General features: G+C 42.8%; 1 protein-coding gene across 1 annotated transcript; it reads right to left on the bottom strand.

Annotated features, from left to right (window-relative positions):
- Positions 1-34: 34 nt before the first annotated feature.
- nsd3 (nuclear receptor binding SET domain protein 3) lies at positions 35-19,813 on the bottom strand. The gene is given in 27 exon segments (XM_047341318.1): positions 35-4,783; positions 5,034-5,238; positions 5,357-5,463; positions 5,585-5,726; positions 5,816-5,932; positions 6,368-6,490; positions 6,583-6,729; positions 6,827-6,939; positions 7,030-7,232; positions 7,583-7,739; positions 10,327-10,473; positions 11,338-11,517; positions 12,357-12,557; positions 12,651-12,777; positions 12,907-13,032; positions 13,265-13,395; positions 13,507-13,552; positions 14,034-14,134; positions 14,225-14,317; positions 14,428-14,506; positions 14,586-15,215; positions 15,603-15,757; positions 15,885-16,047; positions 16,158-16,406; positions 16,817-17,036; positions 17,038-17,671; positions 19,603-19,813. Coding segments are annotated over 26 exon segments (4,824 nt in total). The 5' UTR covers positions 17,628-17,671; positions 19,603-19,813; the 3' UTR covers positions 35-4,511.
- Positions 19,814-22,265: the final 2,452 nt, after the last annotated feature.

Here is a 22,265-nt window from a genome sequence, read left to right as displayed (position 1 = left end):
ATAAATAAATAAATAAAATGACAGAGTGAGTGTGTTTCACTGAGACCGAGTACAGCTTTATTAAAGTCAAACTTCAGGCATGTCTGAACTCTTCAAACTCAACTTTAAAATGAAAAAGGACAGAATCAATATTCTCAAATAAAAAGACAGTCATGTACAAAAAGAGTGTCGTCTCAACAGTCACACACACATTTAGAAGCAGAATTGTACAAGCAAAAAGAGCACGCCACAGTAACATGATTCTATGCAAGTTCAATGCAAACTATTTACAGGTTCCTCGACAATATGCAGTAATGCAGTAACACAGGTCGAACAGTAATAAACATGGTAATTTTGTGTTCATCCACGTTTTACTTGAAGCAACACCACGAGATAGATATGACCCCAGTTAGAGTTACCGTAAGCAATTTTACTACGAGAAAAAAGAGATGAGTGCTAATGAAGGTGAATTCATTTATTTATTCCAACACTAGTTCTCCTCTGACAGCATGTCAATTAGAAACTCATCGACTGTTGGCGACATTGCACGAAAACTAAAAAGACGTCACAGTCAACATAAACATACCCTTTGACATACTAAATTTAGTTTTAGATTTAAAAAAATTATAATTAGCAAACTCCTGGACACTCCCCAGACGAATGTAAGGGTCACTTAAATGAGAACAAGCATGCTGTCTTCTCAAAATCAAAATGTGGGCACGATACTGAGAGTAAACCAACAAAACACATACATCAGATAGTATTTTAAGTGAATGAAACGCTGGGGACACTTAAATTAGGCCTTCTGTAATACTGCTGCTGTTTCAGCTGAGAGGGGCAGAAGAGGACGAACTGGCACAAACTAAGATCATCATGCGACCTGCAGGTGCAAACAAAAAAAAGACATAATAAAAAGTAAGGGCTATTCGGTTTTACAGAATCTCTGTGCAATACTGGAAAACAAAAAACGAGTAAAGGACATAAACAAACATCAGCACTAGAACTAGGCATTGAAAGAATCTCCAAATGATGAGAGAAGTGGATTAAACCAGTGTGTGGTGTTGGAAGCAGGAACAAAGAAAAGGGCTGAAAAAGACTTTAAGACCAGTTTTTCGTCATGACAACTCATTTAGTCAGACTTTTTCCTCTGAAGCCACAAACATGTCAAAGATGCCTGCGCCCTGATAATCACAGACTGTATATGAATCCTGTGTTAAAAAATAATAATACATCAATAAATTAAAAGAAAAATATATAGAAAATTCAAGTTTCGAGTATGCAAGTGAAAGACCTCTAAATTATGCACCTATCTGGTAAAGAATAATGAATCATTAATAAAAAAGTTTGGCAAGATTTGGAAAATTGGGCTTAGCTGCACAAGGAAATCAGCAAATCATGATCACAGAGAGAAACAAGGAGAGAAGCCGCAGAAAATACAATGTGCTAAATTTGTGCACAAATACAGACATGCATGAAAGACACAGGAAAAAGTAATTTTCTTGTATTCTTTCTCCAAATAAAGGTCCGTCTTTGTGCATATATTTGGCATAATGAAATCTCTGTTATCTCAAAAACCCGTTTGGCTAATTGTAATGTGACTTCAGTGCTTGACATTCACTGTGCAGAAACAATACACGAGCAGAGTTTGGACACTACAGGATGTTTTTAAATTAATTTGCTGATGGATAAATTCAACACATGAACTAGTTTTGATGTCAAATAAACACTTTACATAATTGCGATGGGGTAACAAGAAACCACCGATGCACATACACTGAAGAGTGGACTGGATTTTCCAATGAGAGTAAAGGAGTAAATGTAATTTTAATTGTTTTTTATTATTATTACTTTAATTGAAAAGTTCTGATTAATTCAGCTTTTTTATGTTCTGCTCTCACTGGCTCCACCTCTTTTTTTAAATTGAAAGGCTTTTGGCTTCATGATTAAATGTATTAAGAAAACTGAGCTGAAACTGATGCAGTCTAATAAAACACTCCTGCAGCAAATGTTTCGTTGTTTGTTTTGTAGCTGAACTGTGTCTCTGTTAAAGACACACCTGTCATTATAACACAATGCATTCACAAACAACCTAATACCTACAAACAAGAACTGAACATTAACCTTATTAAAAGGAAGGATTCAATGCAGGACTGCTGTGATAAACTGCATTAGTTCTGTGCCTAATAAACTGACAACAAAGTGAATCTACTTCATGCATTCTAAGAGACCGTGAATGAACTGAAATGGTTTGGAAACATTGGCACCGTTTCACCCTGTGGCTTCGGCTTTAAACACCCACCACTGCGGGAGGCTTGAGAAGAAAAAAAAAAAAGACTTCAGGGAAGGAGAAGAAACACAAAAGCAGTTGTGTAACCGAGGAGGAATCACAAGCAAAAGGCTGAGGCATGATGACAGGAACACTTCCTCCTGTGATGATCACTTGAGTCCAGGCTAAAACTGTACAGAAAACCTGCTCTGAAAACTTCACATTCCAATATTGAACTGCTTCACGATTACAGTGAGCCACGATACAGGTCGATGAGCAGCAGCTGTTACCAAATGTGGAATCATTACACCAAAGTTTCAAAAAAAATAAACCTAACATGTGCAATGACTGGATACAGATATAATATGTAAAACTCCCCATGTTTTTTTAAATAGTCTATTTCACTTACACCGTGGTGGAGAGGAGACAGGTTACTGTACTGGTGTTTGAAAAAGAAACTGGTATAAAATGTGGTGCAATAAATACAAAAGAATTGGATTTGACAGATGAGTGATTAAAAACACTGTACAGGAGTTTGTATTTTGTACATCATCATACTGGACTGTTGCTATACTGACATGTCTTTATATAAAGCCCAGCCTTGAGGAGAATCTCCAGGTGGAAAGAAGCGTCTCCCGAGGACACTGAGGACTTTTTCGTTTGAAGCCAGACTGGCAGTCATTTCTACTTGTGCCGCCCAAAAAACAACAAAAAAAACCCAGCTTTTAGGCCACTTTCCTCAAAACGAAAAAGAAAAATCTACGCCCAGCACTCACCACGTCTCTGACAGAGAGCAAAAAACACAGTTTAAATCCCGACGTTACTACAAGAAGAAGAGGTATCCATTTTGAAACACTTGTCCTATGTTCTTTAAATATACATTTCTGTATATGACCTAGCTAAATTGTGTAGCGACAAGCCGTGTGAAAGTGCTTTTCAGAAAAGTTTGGCAAAACAACCAACGGAAGAAAACAAAAATACAAAGGAAAGAAAAAGGAAAACGAGCATTAAAGCGGTCACAGTACACAGCGTTACTGAAATGGACTCCATCTGGGCAGTAGTTGCTACAGCCAGAATCAAACTTAAGGCTGGTTAACAATACTTTAAGACAGCACCAGTGATCACAAGCTGGGCTCCTCCATCTACAATACAAATAACAGTAACTGCTCGGAGGAAATGTGAGAACGGAACGTTTATCCAAAAAGGAAAATAAAAAGGATCTGTCTTGTTGTTTAAAAAAGCGTTTTTTCCTTCTTCCAGGAACAACCAAAGAGGCAAGGCTCCGTCCCTCCTGATCTTTAAGTACTTTACAATATTATGAGCCAAGTATGTACACAATGGCGAGTGAGACTGGCAATATGAAAATCACAAGTACTTCTGTAATGTCATACCATTACACTATATACCATTATATTTCACCTTAATAGGACTATTTTCACAAAGAGGTCTGCGTAATGCTTAACACCTAAACAAACAAACATAATACACCACTCACTGAGATGAAGTGAGAGAATCTGCCTGTAAACATTAACAAACATAGATACTGTATATAATTATATTCATCTATACCCATAAGTATACTAAAACCGTGTTTAAGGAAGGTTGGAATGTAGTGTGGTCCTGAAAAAATTGCACAAAATCGATCATTCCCTCCCTCCCCCCACCCTCACCCCCACTCCTTTTCTGCCAGAAGAAGAAGAAGAGATAAAATACGATGACAGATCACGTCAGGGAGAGATGGACAAAAGGCCGGCTCGTTTCCGTGAAGCCATCTTGTTTTGGAGATGCCGACCACAGCGTACAGCAGGTAAACGAGGAGATGAGCAGCGTGGTGGTGGGGAGGTTCCGCCTCACACCTCCCTCCACCTCACTCGATGAGTTCTTCAAAGTGCCGGAAACTGACGGCCGTGACAACACTTACAAATTCCACAGCTGTAAAAAAAAAATTAAAAAAAAAGGAAACGCAACGAGGTGGTGGTCTGGGCCCTCCGATGGACGCAAGCGTGCTGGGAAGAGTGTTATCGGTGGTGCTTTATGGCAAGAGAGAAGGGAAAATGGCGCACAATGATTCCTGGTCGCTTCCTATGCCGACACTCCAGTCACTCTACAGTGTTCGTCGGTGTGTCTCGACGCTGAACAGCAGCCATCACACTGGTCAAAAAGCACTGTATTCCCTTTTGGAGTGCGTGGCTTCGGTGGACCGGAGCGCAGGAGGCCAACAAGAGTGCACGTTTACAGGGAATGAGGTATTGAAGGAGTTGCGGCGTCACTCTGCGGACTGTTGGCCCGTCTCTGGCTCTGGTTCCTCTTTGACCCTGACGGGGCTCAAAGCAGAGTGGCGCTGCTGGGTCGAGTTGGAGTTGGAGCCCAAGGGACTGAGGGGGTTGTGACTGGAGCAACAGGGGCGGCCTTCCAGGGAAGAGGCGGTGAACGCCCCTGCCTCGTGGTCCCGGCAGAATGAGCGAGGGCAGAAATCACAGAGAGACGAGGCTGACGAGCCACAAACACTGCAGTCATGCCAAGGACATTCCCAGCGTCCTGCAGACAGGAAAAGAGGTGATTATGGAGATATAAAGAGTGAGTGAGTCACTGATGTGTGTGGGAGTTTGTAGTAACAGATCCTGACTCAGTAATAAGTCAGGACGCGTAGAAATACAATTTTATAAACCTGCATCATCTCAGAAGATGAACAAAAAATTTTATCAGCAAGATTTTGATGTTGTGCATCAATATATTTTAATGAATTTACGCGCACACACACACACACACACGCTCATGTGGTCATTACCGTATGGCGGCTTGGTGAGGTTGAGACACAGCAGGTGGTACGATTTCGGACAGTCCTTTCTGTCACACATCACCAGCTCTCCTCCTTCTCCACAACAAAAACAGAAGTACTCGTGTGTGTGTTTCCCCTCCGGCCGCAGCTTCCGCTTCTTCGGCTTCAACTTGGCGTTCCTGGCCTTCTCCTCTTTTTCCATCACCACGGCACTCTGGAGGAAACATTACAAGAAGACGAGATTGGTTATGAAACACACCTCATAAAGCCGGGATAGCGCTCACGTTGGAAGTGGAACTGGACTCAGGACGATGAGATGTAAATGTCCTCACCGTCGGCTGCACCCCCAAGAATCCAGAGCAGTTGTCTGATCCACAGTGACAGGATGTTCTCCTGTTGCCCACACAGTGCAGGTTGTAGTTGAACGTCAGCTCTGTGCCTGCAGGAACACCAGGGATAAGACTCACATCAAATGGATCATCTAGCTTTCTCTGAACGCCTGTACATATAGAAATGTGTGTATATGTAAGCATGTGCGTCATGTTTCCACGTGAACTCACCAGCATCTACATCACAAAGCGTGAAGAGTCCGATGCGAACGTCCCCACTCACCGTCCACTTCTGGGTTTCACAGTTCGGGCTGCAGCTGTGGTTCATAAACCGAGACGAGTTCCCCTTTGGGCCGGCGTCGATCACACGATCCTAGGAGACGATACAGATATTCCGACATTGAGAAATGCTCGGTGGAATTCTCACCTCTGAATGTTGTGTATCAGTGTCACTGATTATACCTTGGTGAGGGTGAGCATGTAGAAGTTGCTCACGTGATTTTCATGAGCACGTTTGATTCGCTGCTGGCACTCCTCTGAGTCTATCACCTCCCCCACGTACTCGGTCACTAAGTCACCCTGCAGAACAAACATCCCATTTGTACATGGTTTCAGGCATCACACAGACACTCACATTTAATATGACTTCAGGTATTAACGTCAAGGATGATTCAACAGGACACGTGGATGTAGGCACCACTGAAACTGTGACCAAGGTCATTTCCAAGTTAAAGTATAATCACACAGGAAGAGAGCTAAGGTAAAGTTTTGTCTTTTGACATGTCTGCAAACTGCTGAAATAATAGCACCTTAAATCTGTGTCACTTAATTAATAATAGAACAAAAATCTGTAATATTAGGTCTTAGTTTGGATGAACATCTTTCTCATATATATTTCATGTATTTCACAAGTTTAACCCGGAATCACAATATTAGATTAGAAAACATTTCTAACACGGAATACAAATCCAGCTTTACAGTGACATGCTGATGTATATTAAGGTCGACATGCACCTTTCTGAGAGCCTGGTTTGCCCTGAGGCCCCAGCCACGGCCGTCCGTCTTTATCACTTCTGTCTCTGCATACAGTCGCTTCGTGAAACACTGGTTCTCACAGTTGTCTCCTGCAGGACACACCTGACAACAGCAACATGAAGGCAATAAGTTAAAAAGTTCAATTTTATTCAAAAATATTAGCAAAAGGAACAGTAACTGATAAGCACACAAACCTGTGGGTGACACTCGTACTGCAGCATGCGGTTGAGACACTGGGAATCAAGACTGCAAGGATGCTCATCTGTTGGTCTACAGTTGCATCGCGGGATTTCTGACAGGTCAGCTACGTGCATCTGCACTTTCCCCACGGGTTTGTTGGACTGGCACAAGAAATAAGACCCACACAGTAAAATCACTGAAGACTTCCTGAATATAATGTCACTTTTTGTCTTAAGAGAGATTCTAAAGTGACATTACCTTGATACATTTGTATGGTGGAGGTTTGCGAGAGTTGCGTTCTTGCTCTAAAGCCTCCCTGCTCTCCCTCTGTGCCTTGAGCTCCTGAAACCGCCGAGCTGCTTCTTCCAGAGCTAAAACACAACACAATATATTTCAGATATTGAGGCCAACAGATTTGACTTGAAGCGGAAGAAAACTTCAATACAAACAAACAAAATTACCTTTCTTGAAGGTTTTGTTGATGTTGATCTGACCAGAGACAAAGTTCTTGTCATTCTCCACGTAGGGGAAGACGCGGCCCTGGTTGATCCAGTAGTAGTCGTGGGAGCCAAAGAAGAAGACGGGGAAGTCACCAATATCGTGGCGCAGGCTCTGAATGTTTGATGGCACCAAGCGAGGGTTGCAGATTTCTGCAGGCCACCACCTTCAAAAAGAACGGACATTGTTCATAAAGAAAGGGACGATAGAAAAGTCAAGGCAGAGGAAGAAAGTATGAAGAATAATTCAACCTGTAAAAACATGTATTCAATGTACTTTGCAAATATTAACTTTGCTTTGACAGTTTTAGAATTCATGTTTTGTTTTTTTATCTATGCCCACATAATCAATCAATTAGCACATAATCCTTTTTCCTTAATGGAAGAGACATTGTCTTTGTCTACACAACCATGTCAGACACACTTAATACCACCAGACTTATCCTTTAAAAGTAATGATACCATAAACTGACAGCTGCAGTGTTTCAGCCGTCTATGATCAGTTGTCTCTGCGTACCTGTAGTTGCCGAGCTTAACCCAGACAATTTGTTTGTAGTGAGGTTTCTTCCCTGCCCTGCAATCACTGCAGGACCACGCTCCCTCCGGCATCTCGATCTCCAAACACTCCGGGTGGAAGGAAGCTGGGCAAGAGTCGCAGCACAGCAACTTGCCTCCTACATTTGTATAGATGTAAACATGGGTGTGTGTGTGTTTGTATATTTGTGAGTGTGTGCATGCGTTTGTGGGAAATGGGTATGCAAAGAGAGGAGGAGTGTACGATTAGGTGATGCACCGTAAAACCTGGACAAACTCTGAATCTCATTTGCAGACAAGCCAAAGAAAAGCATAAACTAAACAAAAGCTGAGGAGAAAACCAGACAATACACAGGGCTCTGTGCAAGTCGTGGTTTTTCAACATGAAGAGCGATATTAAAATAAGAGATCTTGTAGGGAACTCTTCAATCTAAAGCTGCTAGAATAAAACCTGGCCTGAAATGAAAAACTGAGGCCAGGAGCTTTTTGCTTGAGTGAAGGATCCTGCGACAGTAAAGCAGGAAGAGGAATGAACGCCTGCGTCTGATTCTCAGGACGGTTACTTTCACTGCAGCAGCAACAGCATGTCTGGCAATCAGATTCAGAGCACTGTACCAAGACCAGTCTAAAGGAAATACATGCGGCAGCACAGCGGTAAAATAAGCCAGCGAGTTAACACCGAATCAGGGTTATATTCGGCTAACAAATTACTGGCAAAAAAGCAGGCATGCCAGTACAGCAAACGTTTCCCATCACACATAACACATCCTGCACAGACCAGCTTGCATGGAATCATATACTTTCAAAATATTGAACTTTAAGGTTTTTCTCTTTCTTAAATGAAATGCAGAACCAACATCAGAACTTGAAAGAGTCATTTAACAAATCTAGTGCGGTTTGGGATAACATTCCATCCAAGGCAGGTCAAAGCTCGAGAAAATGAGGTAAGCCAAAATTTTATTGAATCTGAAAAAATCCCAGTCAAAAATAAAACAGGATGAGAAAAAGAGATGAGGCTGAAAAAGGCCTTTCAAATAAAAGGAAACAAAACAAGCCCAGAGTGCTGAAGCAGAGAAGCAGTGCACCTCCAGCAGCGAGAAGCTCCACAAACCACAGACAGAACCTGAACTAATCCAGAGCATCAGGGAATCATACAGTGGTTTCAGTGCCAGAGGTTTGATGACCAATTATATTTTCCCATTTTGACTGTTCATGCACAGCACAAAACAATCTCACAATGGGCCTCGTGCAAGAAAAACTTGTATAAACAAATTATAAAATTATTTAACTTGAATATGGTTTCCTTGTAATTAGAATCTTTCTTAAAAAGCTGTTCAGATTTGTTGTACAAGCGACGTACAGATAGATTGTCTTTATTAACAGGAAGAAAAAAACTATTGTGTGACTTTCAGAATTATAATGTGAATTAGGAATCAATTAAGTAACTATCTAAATATATTTAAGGTTTAAATATGATGCAAAAATAGCTATCACTAATTAAATATATATTTTTTAAATCATGATTTGCCAATTTACTGAGAGGTCTGACATTTTTTTTTGATAATTTTAGAGAATGTATTGTTCAGGAAAAATTATTATTACGATATTATTAAAGTTTTATTATTTCTGTCTCAATACAAGGTTGTTGTAGAATTTTACACTAATACTAAACAGACACTGCTGCATGTTTTCTGCTTTTGTCTGCTGATTTCCAACAGCAGGACCTGAAGCTTTTCTTGTCACTTTTGAATAAAAACTGCCCATAAAGGGAGTGGAGCAGACGGACATGAACGCCGGTTTGGGGGCATCAATTATACTAATGATGATGAAGTGAAATTCATCAGTTTGAAATGAGCAACAAGCCTTAACTTGTCACAGCAGGAAAAGCCAAGGTGCTCGAGGTAAATTTCAGTTAATTGGATCCATGTTTTCTTAACTTGCATCTTAGTTTTTCCTCACGAGAAATGTGAAGAAAAATGCAAGACAAAAAACATAGGACATAGGAAACATGTTTTTTGGGGAAATGAGACGACCTTTCTTCTGAACCGTCACCTCAGGTGATGTCTGCTTCTTGCGATACCAGCACAGTGGACTATTTATAAGTCACGGCGTTCAGCTGAATGTAAAGGTCGGTCCCAATGTGTCCTCACTTATGGCTCCTCAGAGATCTTTTCTCGCTCCTGACTCCTCAGAGCAGAAATAAGAGCTTTGGCCTTGACGATGAAGGACCAGAACCATTTCTTTCTCAGGTGATCGAGAAGTGAGGAGCAATCATTCAATTTTTATCATTTCATCTTGTTGTCGCTGTAAGCCATGGCAGCACATACAATACCAGGACCATGAAACTAAGGCAGCTAAAATGAATTTGTTTTGTTATTTACACCTGAACTTTTCCTGCTGGGAAATGTCAAAATATTAGTGAAAAAGAGTTTACAAATTCTGTTTGGCAAATCCGACTTCTCATATAACCCCAAAAAGAGAAATGTTCTTGCATGAGGCCCACGGTTTTCTGTTGATGTGTTAGGGATCTTGGCTGAGGTTACCTAGCGCCACTCTGCATTTAAATTAACTGCAGGTTTAACCAGTTAATTAACTTTTGCACCTCCAGGCTTTGAAATGAAAGATGCGCACAAAAGAGGGGGGGTTAAACTAAATCAGAACGGGAGCAGGCACAACACAAACAAAGACCAGTGGGACAATGGAGAAAGAGAAAAACTGTTCAGTTACCTTTCCCAACATTCTTTTTGGTAGCTGACGAAGGAGAGGGAATCATAGGTAATTTCAACTCAGCACGATTTGACTCAGTCAGAAGGTAGTGGGACTTATAGGCATATGAACTTAATATGGTGTCAGTAAGGTCTTGCACTAACAGCCCTACACAAGACACACAGGAAGAGACGGGGGTGAGCCGCAGTCAAACTCGAAATTACCCAAAATTCACAAAAAGAGAAAGAACAAACACGCAGTTCACTCACACACACACACACACACACACACACACACACACACACACACACACACACACACACACACACACACACACACACACACACACACACACACACACACACACACACACACACACACACACACACACACACACACACACACACAGTTATAACACAAGGAAGTAACAAGTAAAAAAAAGTTTGTCCCAACACAACAAGGCCAAACAGTGCACTCAACTTATTGTTTAACAGACAAAACATCAGATCAAAACTGTTTCAAGTCTAAATCGTGTGTCCTCCCACTCATCTCCATCCAGGGCTTTGTTTAAGTGGAGTGCAGTGTGACAGCCTGGATCATTGGTAGTGTTAGTATTGTGATGGAAAACAAACATTACATTTCACAGCACTGGGGTTCATGATCAACAATACCAAACATGAAACATGTAATATCTAAGATTAAATATCCAAACATATATAACACGTCATATATACACGTCAGTATGTGAGGGTTTTTTTTCACTCATGAGATGTTACTTCAACTGTGAATGTATCAAAATGGTTATATAAAAAAACCTACAAACATGGAGGATGATGCTTCAGTGTGAAGTGCAAGTAAAAACAATTCTTATTGTTTTACCACAATACTCAGGTCAAAAGTCAGTTAAAGCTAAATCAGCAAAAGTGCAGGAAATTCAGAACTTCTGCATTTTTGTGCTCCGTCATTTCAGCGTCGCTGCTGGATCTCAGTCGGAGAGGAAGGCCGTTAGCGTGCACACGAGTGAAAGCTTACCTCGGGCACACAGGAAGCACCAGCCCACGTTGACAGGTGAGGTGAGGAGGCCGTTCCTCTTGGCGCTGCCATGGCTGCTGCAGATCATGATGTGATGGGTGAGGGCGACGCTACCCGCTGCCACGCAGCTGTCTCCCGTGTGATAGGCCGACGGACAGCGTATGCAACGCATCAGACGACCTGGACGGAAAGCAGACCAGAGGGAAACAGTAACAACTCAGTGAGTCACTTTACAACAGGTACAGGTTTGTAAACTGCTCATGTAGCTGTGATACAGTACAACACGCACAACAATTTTGGACTGTACCAACAAAAAACACAATCAACAGTATACATAGCACAGCAAGCAGCCACAACACTACAACTGCTCCTGAAGGGTTTAAGAAAAATTTGAGCCATTTCCTCTCCATCACTATTTTAAAATGTTTTAGGTTTTGCGTTTACTTGCTTTCCAGCTTTTCTAAACTACTGATATGTCGAGTTTTCCAGTGTGGTCAGAATCAGGCATGAATCCAGCCTGGTGTCACCACATTTTCAGCACCTTTTACACCACCAGATACTCACACTTTGATATAAAAACTGCATCTCTTCTCTCATTTCCAACAGGATAATGCACCATCATCTAAAGTCATTTCCAGCAACATGGAAATTACCTTATCTTTGGGCAGTGTACCTTTCAGTCAAAGTGTTCCTCCTAAAGTGGCACCTTTGGGTCGGTCATCTCTTTCTGAATCGAATTTCAACATTCCGTCTTTTTGCTTCCTCTTGCGCTCCTCTCTTACATATTCCAACAGGAGAGCATAGCCTTGACCCTTTCGCACTTTCATATTGGTGCTCTTTCCTACTGCCACTGGTCAATAAAATCAGCTAGAAGCCAAAGATATAATGAAAAAATAAACTTTTCATATATTTTCTTCACATTTTGCTGATGTAGCTCTGGCTCACTGCCCCACAGCTTCCAATGCAGACTCAAACAGGACTTGAGAGAAGCTGAAAAACAAAGCAGGCGCTCTTTTTACCTTTACTAGCTCTTTGCACGTCTCTCTCCAGGCAGCAGGTAGAGCAACTATGCTGTGGGCAGCAGAAGCCTCCACCCGGACTGCTGGTGGTGCCCGGGAGTTTACGGACACAATCCTCGTGGTAGTAACAACCGCATCCCAACACAGAGCACCGCGTCACCTCCTGGCCTGCTGTTTTACAGCTGAAACACGGATGATTGCCTGGAAGAAGAATGAGAGAGACTCTGATAGTAAAGAGCCAAACAAAGACGATGTGATGGTGGAGATGCAGTCGACTCGCTCCGATTCACTCACCATTCCTACATTCCAAACACGTGAATCTGCCTTCATGAAGGGACGTCAGCCCGAGACACTCCAGGTGAAACTGTCTGTTGCAGTCACCTTCACACACCACCAAACCTTCTCCATACACCTCACAGATCTACACGCAAACACAAAAACATAAAGAGGAACGTGGATTACAACATAATATAATTATAAATATATATACTCACTACATAATGTAGAAGAAAGAGCCTTTTAACAAAGATGAATCATGAGCAGTTCTGACCTGGCAGACAGTGTCTCTCTTGCCGGTGCTGCTGTCCTGACGAGATAACCCGGAGTCTACAGACTGAGTATCTGAGGCGTCTGCATCTGCTGCTGCCGGACTATCGAGGCTCTTCCCGAATAAACCCTGTGATACAAAGAGAGTTAGTGTGTTGATGTGTTTTGTGTGAAGAAATACAGTCTTGTGAAGAACCGACACCAAATGAGTTCTCACAAGTACCAGGCACATGTGACAGGTGCTGCAACAAATTATTATTAGCTATGTATGTATGTATGTATGTATGTATGTATGTATGTATGTATGTATGTATGTATGTATGTATGTACCCTTGTGTATGAGGGTATTTCTATACATGTACCTGTGGATCATTGAGACCTCTGGAGTCGGAATCAGAGGTGTCTCTGTACTGAGATGAAGCCATCTCCACATCTGTTGACGCTCTGCTTCGCTTCTTGAGGGGCTTGCAGGCATCTGAGATCTCACTGGCTCCTGGAGAACGACATAGGGGAAAGTAAAAAAATATCAGTTTCACTTTCTTAGAAGTAAAGAGAGGTCCCATCCCAGAGGTTAACGGGAAGTATAGGAGAAGGATTATCCTACCTTTCTGTGAACCTGTCCTAAGTGTGGTTTCAGGAGCCATCTCCGCCTGTGAGGAGGTTAAACATGGAAGTTGAGGCTGTAGTGCTGTTCATTCATTCTTATTCAGGTGATTGCAGGTTAGTTGACTACATTCAGATCAACCACATTACTGCATAATATAATGAAGCCCCCTCATTCACTGATGGATTACACACACAGAGGGCTACAGCCAAAAAACACTCAAGATTGTCTGGTGGGAAAAAGGACTGTAGCTGTAACTTTCCAGTGTTGTAATATATTGTATGTTGTAATTATCTCACAATATTACAGTGTAGTGTTGTTGTATCTTTTCACTTGTGTAACTAGTCTAACCAGTCTAACCTATTAAGTCCTAATAAAAACGCATGTTACATTCAGGTAAAAAAATAATATTTGGACATATTTGGTAAATATTTGATAGCTGAAGGTTTAGAAAAACCATCCGCCTTAACCTGTGTGTAACCTGTGTGCTTCTTTTGGTCAGAACACCAGGTTAACTGTGGCGTTACCTGTTCCTTTTTGGTCTTCTTCTTGGGAACGGGATCACTGCCTCTCTCGGACTCAGACCTGCTCCTGACGGACCGTCGCTGCAGCTTTCTCTCCTGAGAACCTGAAAACACATTAAAATGTTGAGCTGCATCTCCTAGCAACTTTACGATGTCATTCTACACATCCTTCATCGTGTCTGTGTTTTACTAACCATGTGGACTACTGTGGTGGGACCCAGGAGAGGAGGTCTGCTGCATTCCTCCCTCCTCACTCCTCCGACTGGCGGGGGAGCCTCTCCTCTCCTCTCCTTCTCCTCTCCTTCTCCCTCTCTCCCTCGCCTTCTCCTTCGCCTTCTCCTTCGCCTTCTCCTTCGCCTTCTCCCTCGCCTCTCTTCTCCCTCGCCTTCTCCCTCGCCTTCTCCTTCTCCCTCTTCCTCCCCTTCGTCTCCGTCTTCCTCTTCCTCTGGACTCGGCTCAGGTTTAGCTCTGCTGTCCTGCAGAAAGCATTAACATGTATCCCACACCTTACATGATAACTCTGTAATTTGTTTTGTCTGAGGAAGTTACACCAACCTCAGGAGAGCAGTATCCCAGGTCAGGCTGCCTGGCCTCCCTCTCCACTCTCTCCTCCTTCTCCTCTTCGTTGTCTCTTTTTGGGGATGGAACTGCTTTTTTCTGCAAGAGAGGCCAGTCACACTTTGTGATCTCCACATTCAGCCTCTTCATGGTGATGGAAAGAGGCAGCAGCTTTCTGGCCGCTGCTGTTTTCCAGGCCCGAACTGGTGGTGGAGAGTCCTGCCGTGTTTGTGCATCACAATCAGCGTTCTGTTTCGGGGAGCTGGTCTTACGCTGGTCCCCCCTCTGGTTCTTCTCTTCATTTGAGGCCTGGGAGTTTGTGTTGTCATCTGTGTTTGAAACACTACACTGTCTGCGCGGCAGCTGCCTTCTCGGTGGCTGCTCTCTGTCTGGTGACTTCACTCCTCCTCCTTCCTTCTTACTGATTGACCCGCTCGAGCGCCGATTTCGTTTCTCTGCCCTGACAGTGGGTTTTCTGCTTGACGGGCCTTCACTGGGATCGGGGTCAACATAGATGAAGGTGTAGTTGTCAATTCGCGCCTGCCGCGTCATCAGGAAGGCATCCTCGGCGTGGCCCACACCTACCTCCCACTGAGAACGCTCCCGCTGAGGGATAGGCTTCAGAAGCTTGAGAAAAACATGGAAAAGATATGAAAATAAAGAACTGGTCTCACTGTCAATTAATTGTGGCTGACTCAAATATGTACTATGAAGAGAGCAGCTTAGAATAGGCTTCCACTGACAGAGATTGAATAAAATCCTACAGAGCTGCTATTATTTCTTTTAAAGAAAGCAGCAAATATATTGTTATTACTTTTTTGATACCCATTACATATGAGATTAACTTCTCTGCCAAGAGAATTGGATGCATAAGTTATAAAAAAAAACATTCACTGCTCGCATACAGATTGATGGTGAGATTAACATTAATGACTCCCCTTAAAAGTGACTACACAGTATGTATCTCTATATTGGATCAGTTTGACAACATTTCTTTGAGGCATTTGTACTTACTTTACTTTTCTCTACAAGGTTCGTGGTCTTGCGCAGAGTATCGGCCTGAAGTTCCTCAAATTGTTGCTTCCCTTGGTACATGACGATCCTCTTCTCATGGATCCACGCTCGCTCAGCGACACTGCCAAAGAATTGGACGTGATACTCCCTGTGACCTGCACAGCAACAGAGAAAGTCAGCGAAACAAGCTGTGGTGTTTATGCTATTTCAATTTGTAAAACAAAACAGGCAGATTAAGAGCTTATTTTAGTTTTTTTTGTTTGGACGTACGTGTTCCCTTACCCCTGGTGTTGATGCGAGTGTGGACCTTCATCTGTGGGTCAGATGAGATCATGCAGGGCCACCAGGGGTAGGTGCCCACTTTGGACCACACCAGATCTCCTATCAAAAACTCCTTACAGAAGCCCGTCTCTTGGATTACTGATGGATGATGGACCTTCGGAACCTATACATAAAAATGAACAGTCACTGATCTGCTTTCACTCTCCAAACCATGATAAGTATGTTACTGCTACTACTAAAACTGCTCTGAAAAGTGAACCGTCGGTTTCTTGCCTTTGGAGTCTTTGGTTCAGTTTTGATAACCGTCTTCTGAGGCTTCTTTGTCTGGGCTGGGGGTGTTTCTCTCGGCGGGGATTGGACGTGGGTGTCCTCTGTCTGGTCCGTGGTACCTGCCTGTGTTGGGCTCTCGTCCAGGCTCTGTTCCTGGACCTGCAGCTGCAGCCTTGCACTCTTTTTCCGCTTCTCCTTCTTCCTCTCATGTCTGCGCTGCATCGGAGTAGAATCGTTCCTCTGAGACTCGCTCTGAAAATTAGAAAAATGTAAAAAAAAAAGTGGTGATGAGACATCAGTTAGTTTTTGTTTGCCATTTCCACAAACTCAATTCAAAAATCTCTCTCAGCTGAGAGCTCCCTCAGATATCAATTTCTTAGGAGCTCTTAAGAAGATCATTAAAAGTAAACCACACAGTGTAACAATTCTATATGATTGATAATTGGACTGATTAGACCTAATTTAGTGTGAACTAAACATTTTCTGTAGATCAGTATACACTGCCTAATCATTTTATGTAAGGTATGAAATTGTATCTAGCCTGGAAAATGGGGAGATTTCTTGCTTTTAAAAAGGTTTTAACTAACAGCAAACTAAGTTTATAAAAAATTGGGGGTTAAAAACCATTGTTTGGACAAAGCAATCATATACGCATGTATTACCTGCAGCTCTTGCAGTAGGTCTCCACACAGCGCAGATTCGAACAGCTCTTTTCCGTTCTGATACGTCTTTATGATCTTTAGCTTGATCTCTGGAGAGCTGGTTTTCTTCAGCACCCCACCAGGGGTGTTGGACGGGGTGTGGGTGGGCTGAGATGAGGGGGTACTGTCCACAAGTGAGGGGGGAGGACTGGAGGAAGGCAGGTGTAATGGAGGGGAGGGGGAGAGTGTGGGTCATGATGTGAGGCGTCTGGGACAGGTGGTGCTGTAAGGGCAGTGGCGGTGGCGGGGGACTCTGTGGGTGCGGGAGTGTTTGTATATGAGGTGGGTTTGAGTGGAAGTGGTGTGCGTGGTGGTGATGATGGGGGAGATGATGGTGGTGGTGGAGGTGCGGGTGATGTGTGGGCAGCGGCGGAGACACAGGAGACAAAGGCCTCTCCTGGAGACCTGGGCCTCTCAGGACAGTCCCCTCCCCGGGCAGGAGACCATGGTCTCCATAGCTCCGTATGGCCCCGTAGCCATTCGCCGAGCCGTTGGGGAACTGCGAGTACATGGAAAACTTGGCCTGCGGCTCGTATATGCCCAGGCCAGGCGGGAAGCCATTAGAGACCTGCTGCATGTCCTCCGAGGCTGACGGCGGGTAGGAGAACTCTGCATCCAGGGCAGCATCATAGGAGGGACCACCATCCTCGCCCGGGTCACTGCCGGTGTCGCAGGTGCCTTCCTGTCTGATGTTGGCTGAGTCAATGAGCTGAGGGGGTTGCTGAATTGTATTTCCCATGATCCCTTGCATGAAAGAGAAGGAGAAATCCATTGTTGGGCTCCTGCATCCTTAACTGTCTTTTTCTTTGACTGGACCTGTTAGCAGAGACATAATCAAATGAGAGACTGGGAGGCTGAGTTTTCACAACCAAGACAAAGAAATCACCCAAATACTTTGCTCAAGATCATCTCTTATATCCTTAACTTTAAAATGAAAGGACCAGGTGGATATTGCATGTGTGAGATGTATCTTTGCGTCACCTTTTTTGGACATATATTAACCCCCAGTTCTAACCACTCTCTACACATGGTCCATACATTTTGCTTGGGTTTTAGTATCCATCAGGTGCAGTACACACTAAAGACTACACATGGCGGCTCCATTATACTTTGCCCAGAGGCCCAGAAACCTACCGGTGCTGCTTCTCTGGGAGATGATCCTGCCTCTGCTTTTCAGTGAGTCAGTTGATTTTTTGGTAATGTTATCAAACATACTGTATTTAGGAATATTCAACTTGTAGGAATAACACAATCTAAATATGTGTATTGATTCCAGCCAGGTACCTTCGCTGCATCACAGGTCTGCATCTACACTGTCGGTACGTTTGTATGTGTGGCAAACAAACTGCCGGGGATCCAGAGCAGCATGATACGTTGTCACCAAGCTTCATCAGAAGATATTTTGTGATATGCTGTAGCACCGTCCTGAGAATACATCATTAGTCTAATCTAACGTCAGCTTCTAATAAACTCAAGAGCTAAAACAATTAGTAGATTGATTGAAATGTCACGTAATCAGTCATCATCACCTTTGGAATTTGAAAAATAAAGGGGGCCAAAATAATCCCTGGTTTCTGCCTTACCTGGACGGACAAAACTAGAAATGTTATTATTTCATCCTAACACAGAAGTCAAATGAGTTGAAGCTTGTTCAATCGTTTTAATAGGGTTATTTTCTCAGCGAGTGTGGTTTACTTCAATGGTCAAACTTTGACAAATCCTCAGTCAACATCTCCACCACTTGTCTTGAACTTGCTCTGAGGCCTGAGAAGTTTTGCAGGCCCCCCAAGTTACAGATGATTTTTAATTCCATTAACTCCCAACACATGGTGGGATGAGCGATCCCAAGCATAAACAAAGAGCAGCCACCGGTGGCTGCTGTGTCCCCTTCCACCTGACACGTTTTAATAGCTGTGATGAAGAGGAATTCATCAGGTTAAAAGTGTTGGAGCTCGCAGGGGGGGGGAGAGAAACAAACTAATCCAGTGGTTGTGCTTTAATTTGCGGACAGTCAGGATGGCTAGCACCGGGGGGGAGGTCGGAAAACGGAGATGTAAACATCCATTAAGTGTCAGCTAACGGTCACCAGCCTTGCCATATGGAGTCGTGGTGTTATTCATGGGATCATATCTGGTGTTTTCATGGCTGCTCTTCAAACTGAGGAGTTGTGTTCAGCTCAACGGCTGCGCAGACAAAACACTGTTTCGTGAATGATCTTATAGCTCCCTGCGATGTTAGCCTAAAGCTACCTGACATCACAGAGGCTGTGTTGAGCCATTTTTTTTTGTTTCCCCCCGTCCACTGTTAGACAACAAAACACGAAGCGGAGACGCCGCCATTCGTCTTCCTGCCTCACGCGAATAAACGCTTCCAGTTGTCGCTTGTCCATTTTAGGAGCCTCGCGCGCGCAGGGAGAGATGAAAGGGGAGAGCGCTAACGTTGGCTAGGCTAACGCTCACTCGCCAACATGGCTGCCTGTGCCCCTTTAAATCAAATTGTCTGGCGTGATTATACCTCCATCACCGGGGGGTTCGAGGGGAGAAGAATGTGCCCGAGAATAAGGGACCGAAAACGGGGTGCGTGGAGGGGGAAAGGGAAGGGGAGGACGGACACGGGCATCGACAGCGGCGGCTAAAGGCAAACACGCTTATCGCTAGAAAAGAGGAGAGAGAGAGAGAGAAGGGGCAGCGCGGATATTGATGCCGAGAGATGCAGGGAAATTACACAGGAAAGAAAAATGTCAGTACCTTCAGCGTGTCCCATTCTAAACACATACACCAGCCAGCGACGTCTCCTCGTTTTTTAATCTGGGGGGGGAAAGAAAAGGAGGGAAATAAAAAAATAATCCTGTGATAGTGGGTAAAGCGCAGGCCTTTCCTTTTCTGCTTTAACGCAATTCTCCACACGCAGGAGGAGGAGGAGGGGGGTGTTACGCTATCTGCCCGCTGCCCAATCCCGAAGCCCGGCTCTTCCTCAATGTGGTGACTGAGGCATGGAGAGAGAACCCTGCTACAGGCACACCGTCCGGAACAATGATCCTCGGAATAAGAATCAGGATTAAATCATTATGTCTCCTGGGTTTCCTCTGGTTTTAACAGAGGTATCGAGGTTTCTAGTCCTAATCCCAAAGATCCAGACCGAATTGAGGAGGTCACCAGGAAGTGTAGTGTATGTGTGTGGGTGTAGTATTGTGTCAAATCTTATAATAATCACAATAATCATAATAATAAATCTGAATATATCCTAGTTTTCCTCTGGTTTAACAAAGGTATCATTGTTTCTAGTCCTAATCCCAAAGATCCAGACCGAATTGAGGAGGTCACCAGGAAGTATAGTGTATGTGTGTGTAGTATTGTGTCAAATGTAACAATAATCATAATAACCATAATAATGAATCATTATGTATCCTGGTTTTCCTCTGGTTTAACAGAGGTATCATGGTTTCTAGTCCTAATCTCACAGATCCCGATTGAACTGAGGAGGTCCCCAGGAAGTGTAGTGTCTGTGTGTGTAGTATTGTGTCAAATCTAATAATAATCATAATAATAATAATTATACATCATAATTTATCCTAATGTTTGTTCTGATTTACGAAAAGCCTGATTTCTAGTCCTAATCCCAGAGATCCAGGCTGAACTGAACAGGTCATCAGGAAGTGTAGTGTATGTGTGTGTAGTATTGTGTGAAATGTAATAATAATAATCATAATAATCATAATTATACATCACAATGTATCCTAATGTTTGTCTGATTTAACAAAAGCCTGGTATCTAGTCCTAATCTCACAGATCCAGACTGAATTGAAGAGGTCATAAGGAAGTGTAGTGTACGTGTGTAGTATTGTGTCAAATGTAATAATAATCATAATAATAATGTATCCTAATTTTCCTCTGGGATAACAGAAGTATCATGGTATCTAGTCCAGGCCTAATCCCACAGATCCAGACTGAATTGAGCAGGTCAACAGAAACAGGGTGTGTATTTAATGTGTGGTATTGTGTAAAATATAATGACAAAAATGATAAAATACTACTAATAATAAACTTTGTTTCTATAGCGTCTTTCAAAACCAGCATTACAAGATGCTTCACTGAGTAAAATATAAGTGCAAAGTCAGCAAATCATACCAAAGCCAACATTTGATTCTCTGACGAATAGAAACTAAAGTTCAGCTTGCACTGGTGTGGTTTGTTCTCTACATGTAAGAAGTCTTGCTGCTGTTTTCAACTGTAGACGGACTGAACTGGTGCTTCATTGAGGCCGGTGAAACCATGTTTTCTGACTTGGTTCTTCACTGATAATCCAGAAATGAACTCTGGACCAGAATTTGCTCCTGAACAACATCTCAGGCAAAAAACTGAAAACATTTCAAAATGAAATCAAACAAGCGTCATCGGTTTACATACGAATTGTGTAATTCATTTAGAAGAAGTGTGCGGGGGAAACAAATCTAAGTCACACCTACTCCAAAGAGAAAAGGGAAATGCATGTGATGGAGGGGGATACCCAGAAAAAGGCAAAAAGTGGATTTTTAGACTCAGCGTGGATAAAGGCTGTGAGCAGTATTGAATAACTGTTGTTTTTTCTTCCCACTCTGATGCAGATGTTTTTGGCACCAGAGTTCCTGGCTGAGTTTTCTACGCCTCCTCGCGTGATCTGAAGCCAAGAGGAGGGCAAATATTAAAAACAAAACTCTCACTGTGTCTCTCTTCCCTCGGACCACAAATGTTGTAGGCAGCCAACAGCAGGGGCGGACAAATATCAGCCTGGGGACCATATCGAAACATCCAACAACAACATTCAGTCCCACGAAGAAAGATGAATTAATCAAACACTTCTTTAAAAACAATTATGATAAAAAGAGAGCATTATAACCTTCGAGAAAGCAACTGTAGCCCTGTTAGCCCTCATTCAATAGTGGAAAAACTGCATCTGCATTCAAATACAATCCTAAAACAAACTGAAACACTATAACATACTCAAAAATAAAACATTTCAACAAATACAACATCCACAACACTCATGGATCATCACTGTGAAATGTGAAGGGCCACTGGTTCCATATGTGTTTTCCCAGTTCAGAAGTCCTGATTTGGAAACATGTATTTCTGTTTTTTCAATATCAATATGTTAAATTTGTCTTAATACAGAGACACAGGACTCATATTATTAAAAAATGGCTAAAGGTCCCCCAGCCCTCTTATGTCAGATTATATCTTTACATTCTGTGTCTCTTTGGGGTTGTTTTGCATCTGTTTGTGGCCATTTTGTGTCTCTGTTGTCATTTTGCATGTATTTATGTTTGTTTTATGTCTCTTTTGGAGTATTTAGTGTTTCTTTGTTGTCATTTTCAATGTCACTATGATAGTTTTTTCCTCTTTTAAGGATTGTTTTGTATCTAGTGTTTTGC

The sequence above is a fragment of the Hippoglossus stenolepis genome, chromosome 9 (genome assembly GCF_022539355.2).
Source record: "Hippoglossus stenolepis isolate QCI-W04-F060 chromosome 9, HSTE1.2, whole genome shotgun sequence".
NCBI lineage: Eukaryota > Metazoa > Chordata > Actinopteri > Pleuronectiformes > Pleuronectidae > Hippoglossus > Hippoglossus stenolepis.
This window is presented reverse-complemented; position numbering and strand designations above follow the sequence as displayed.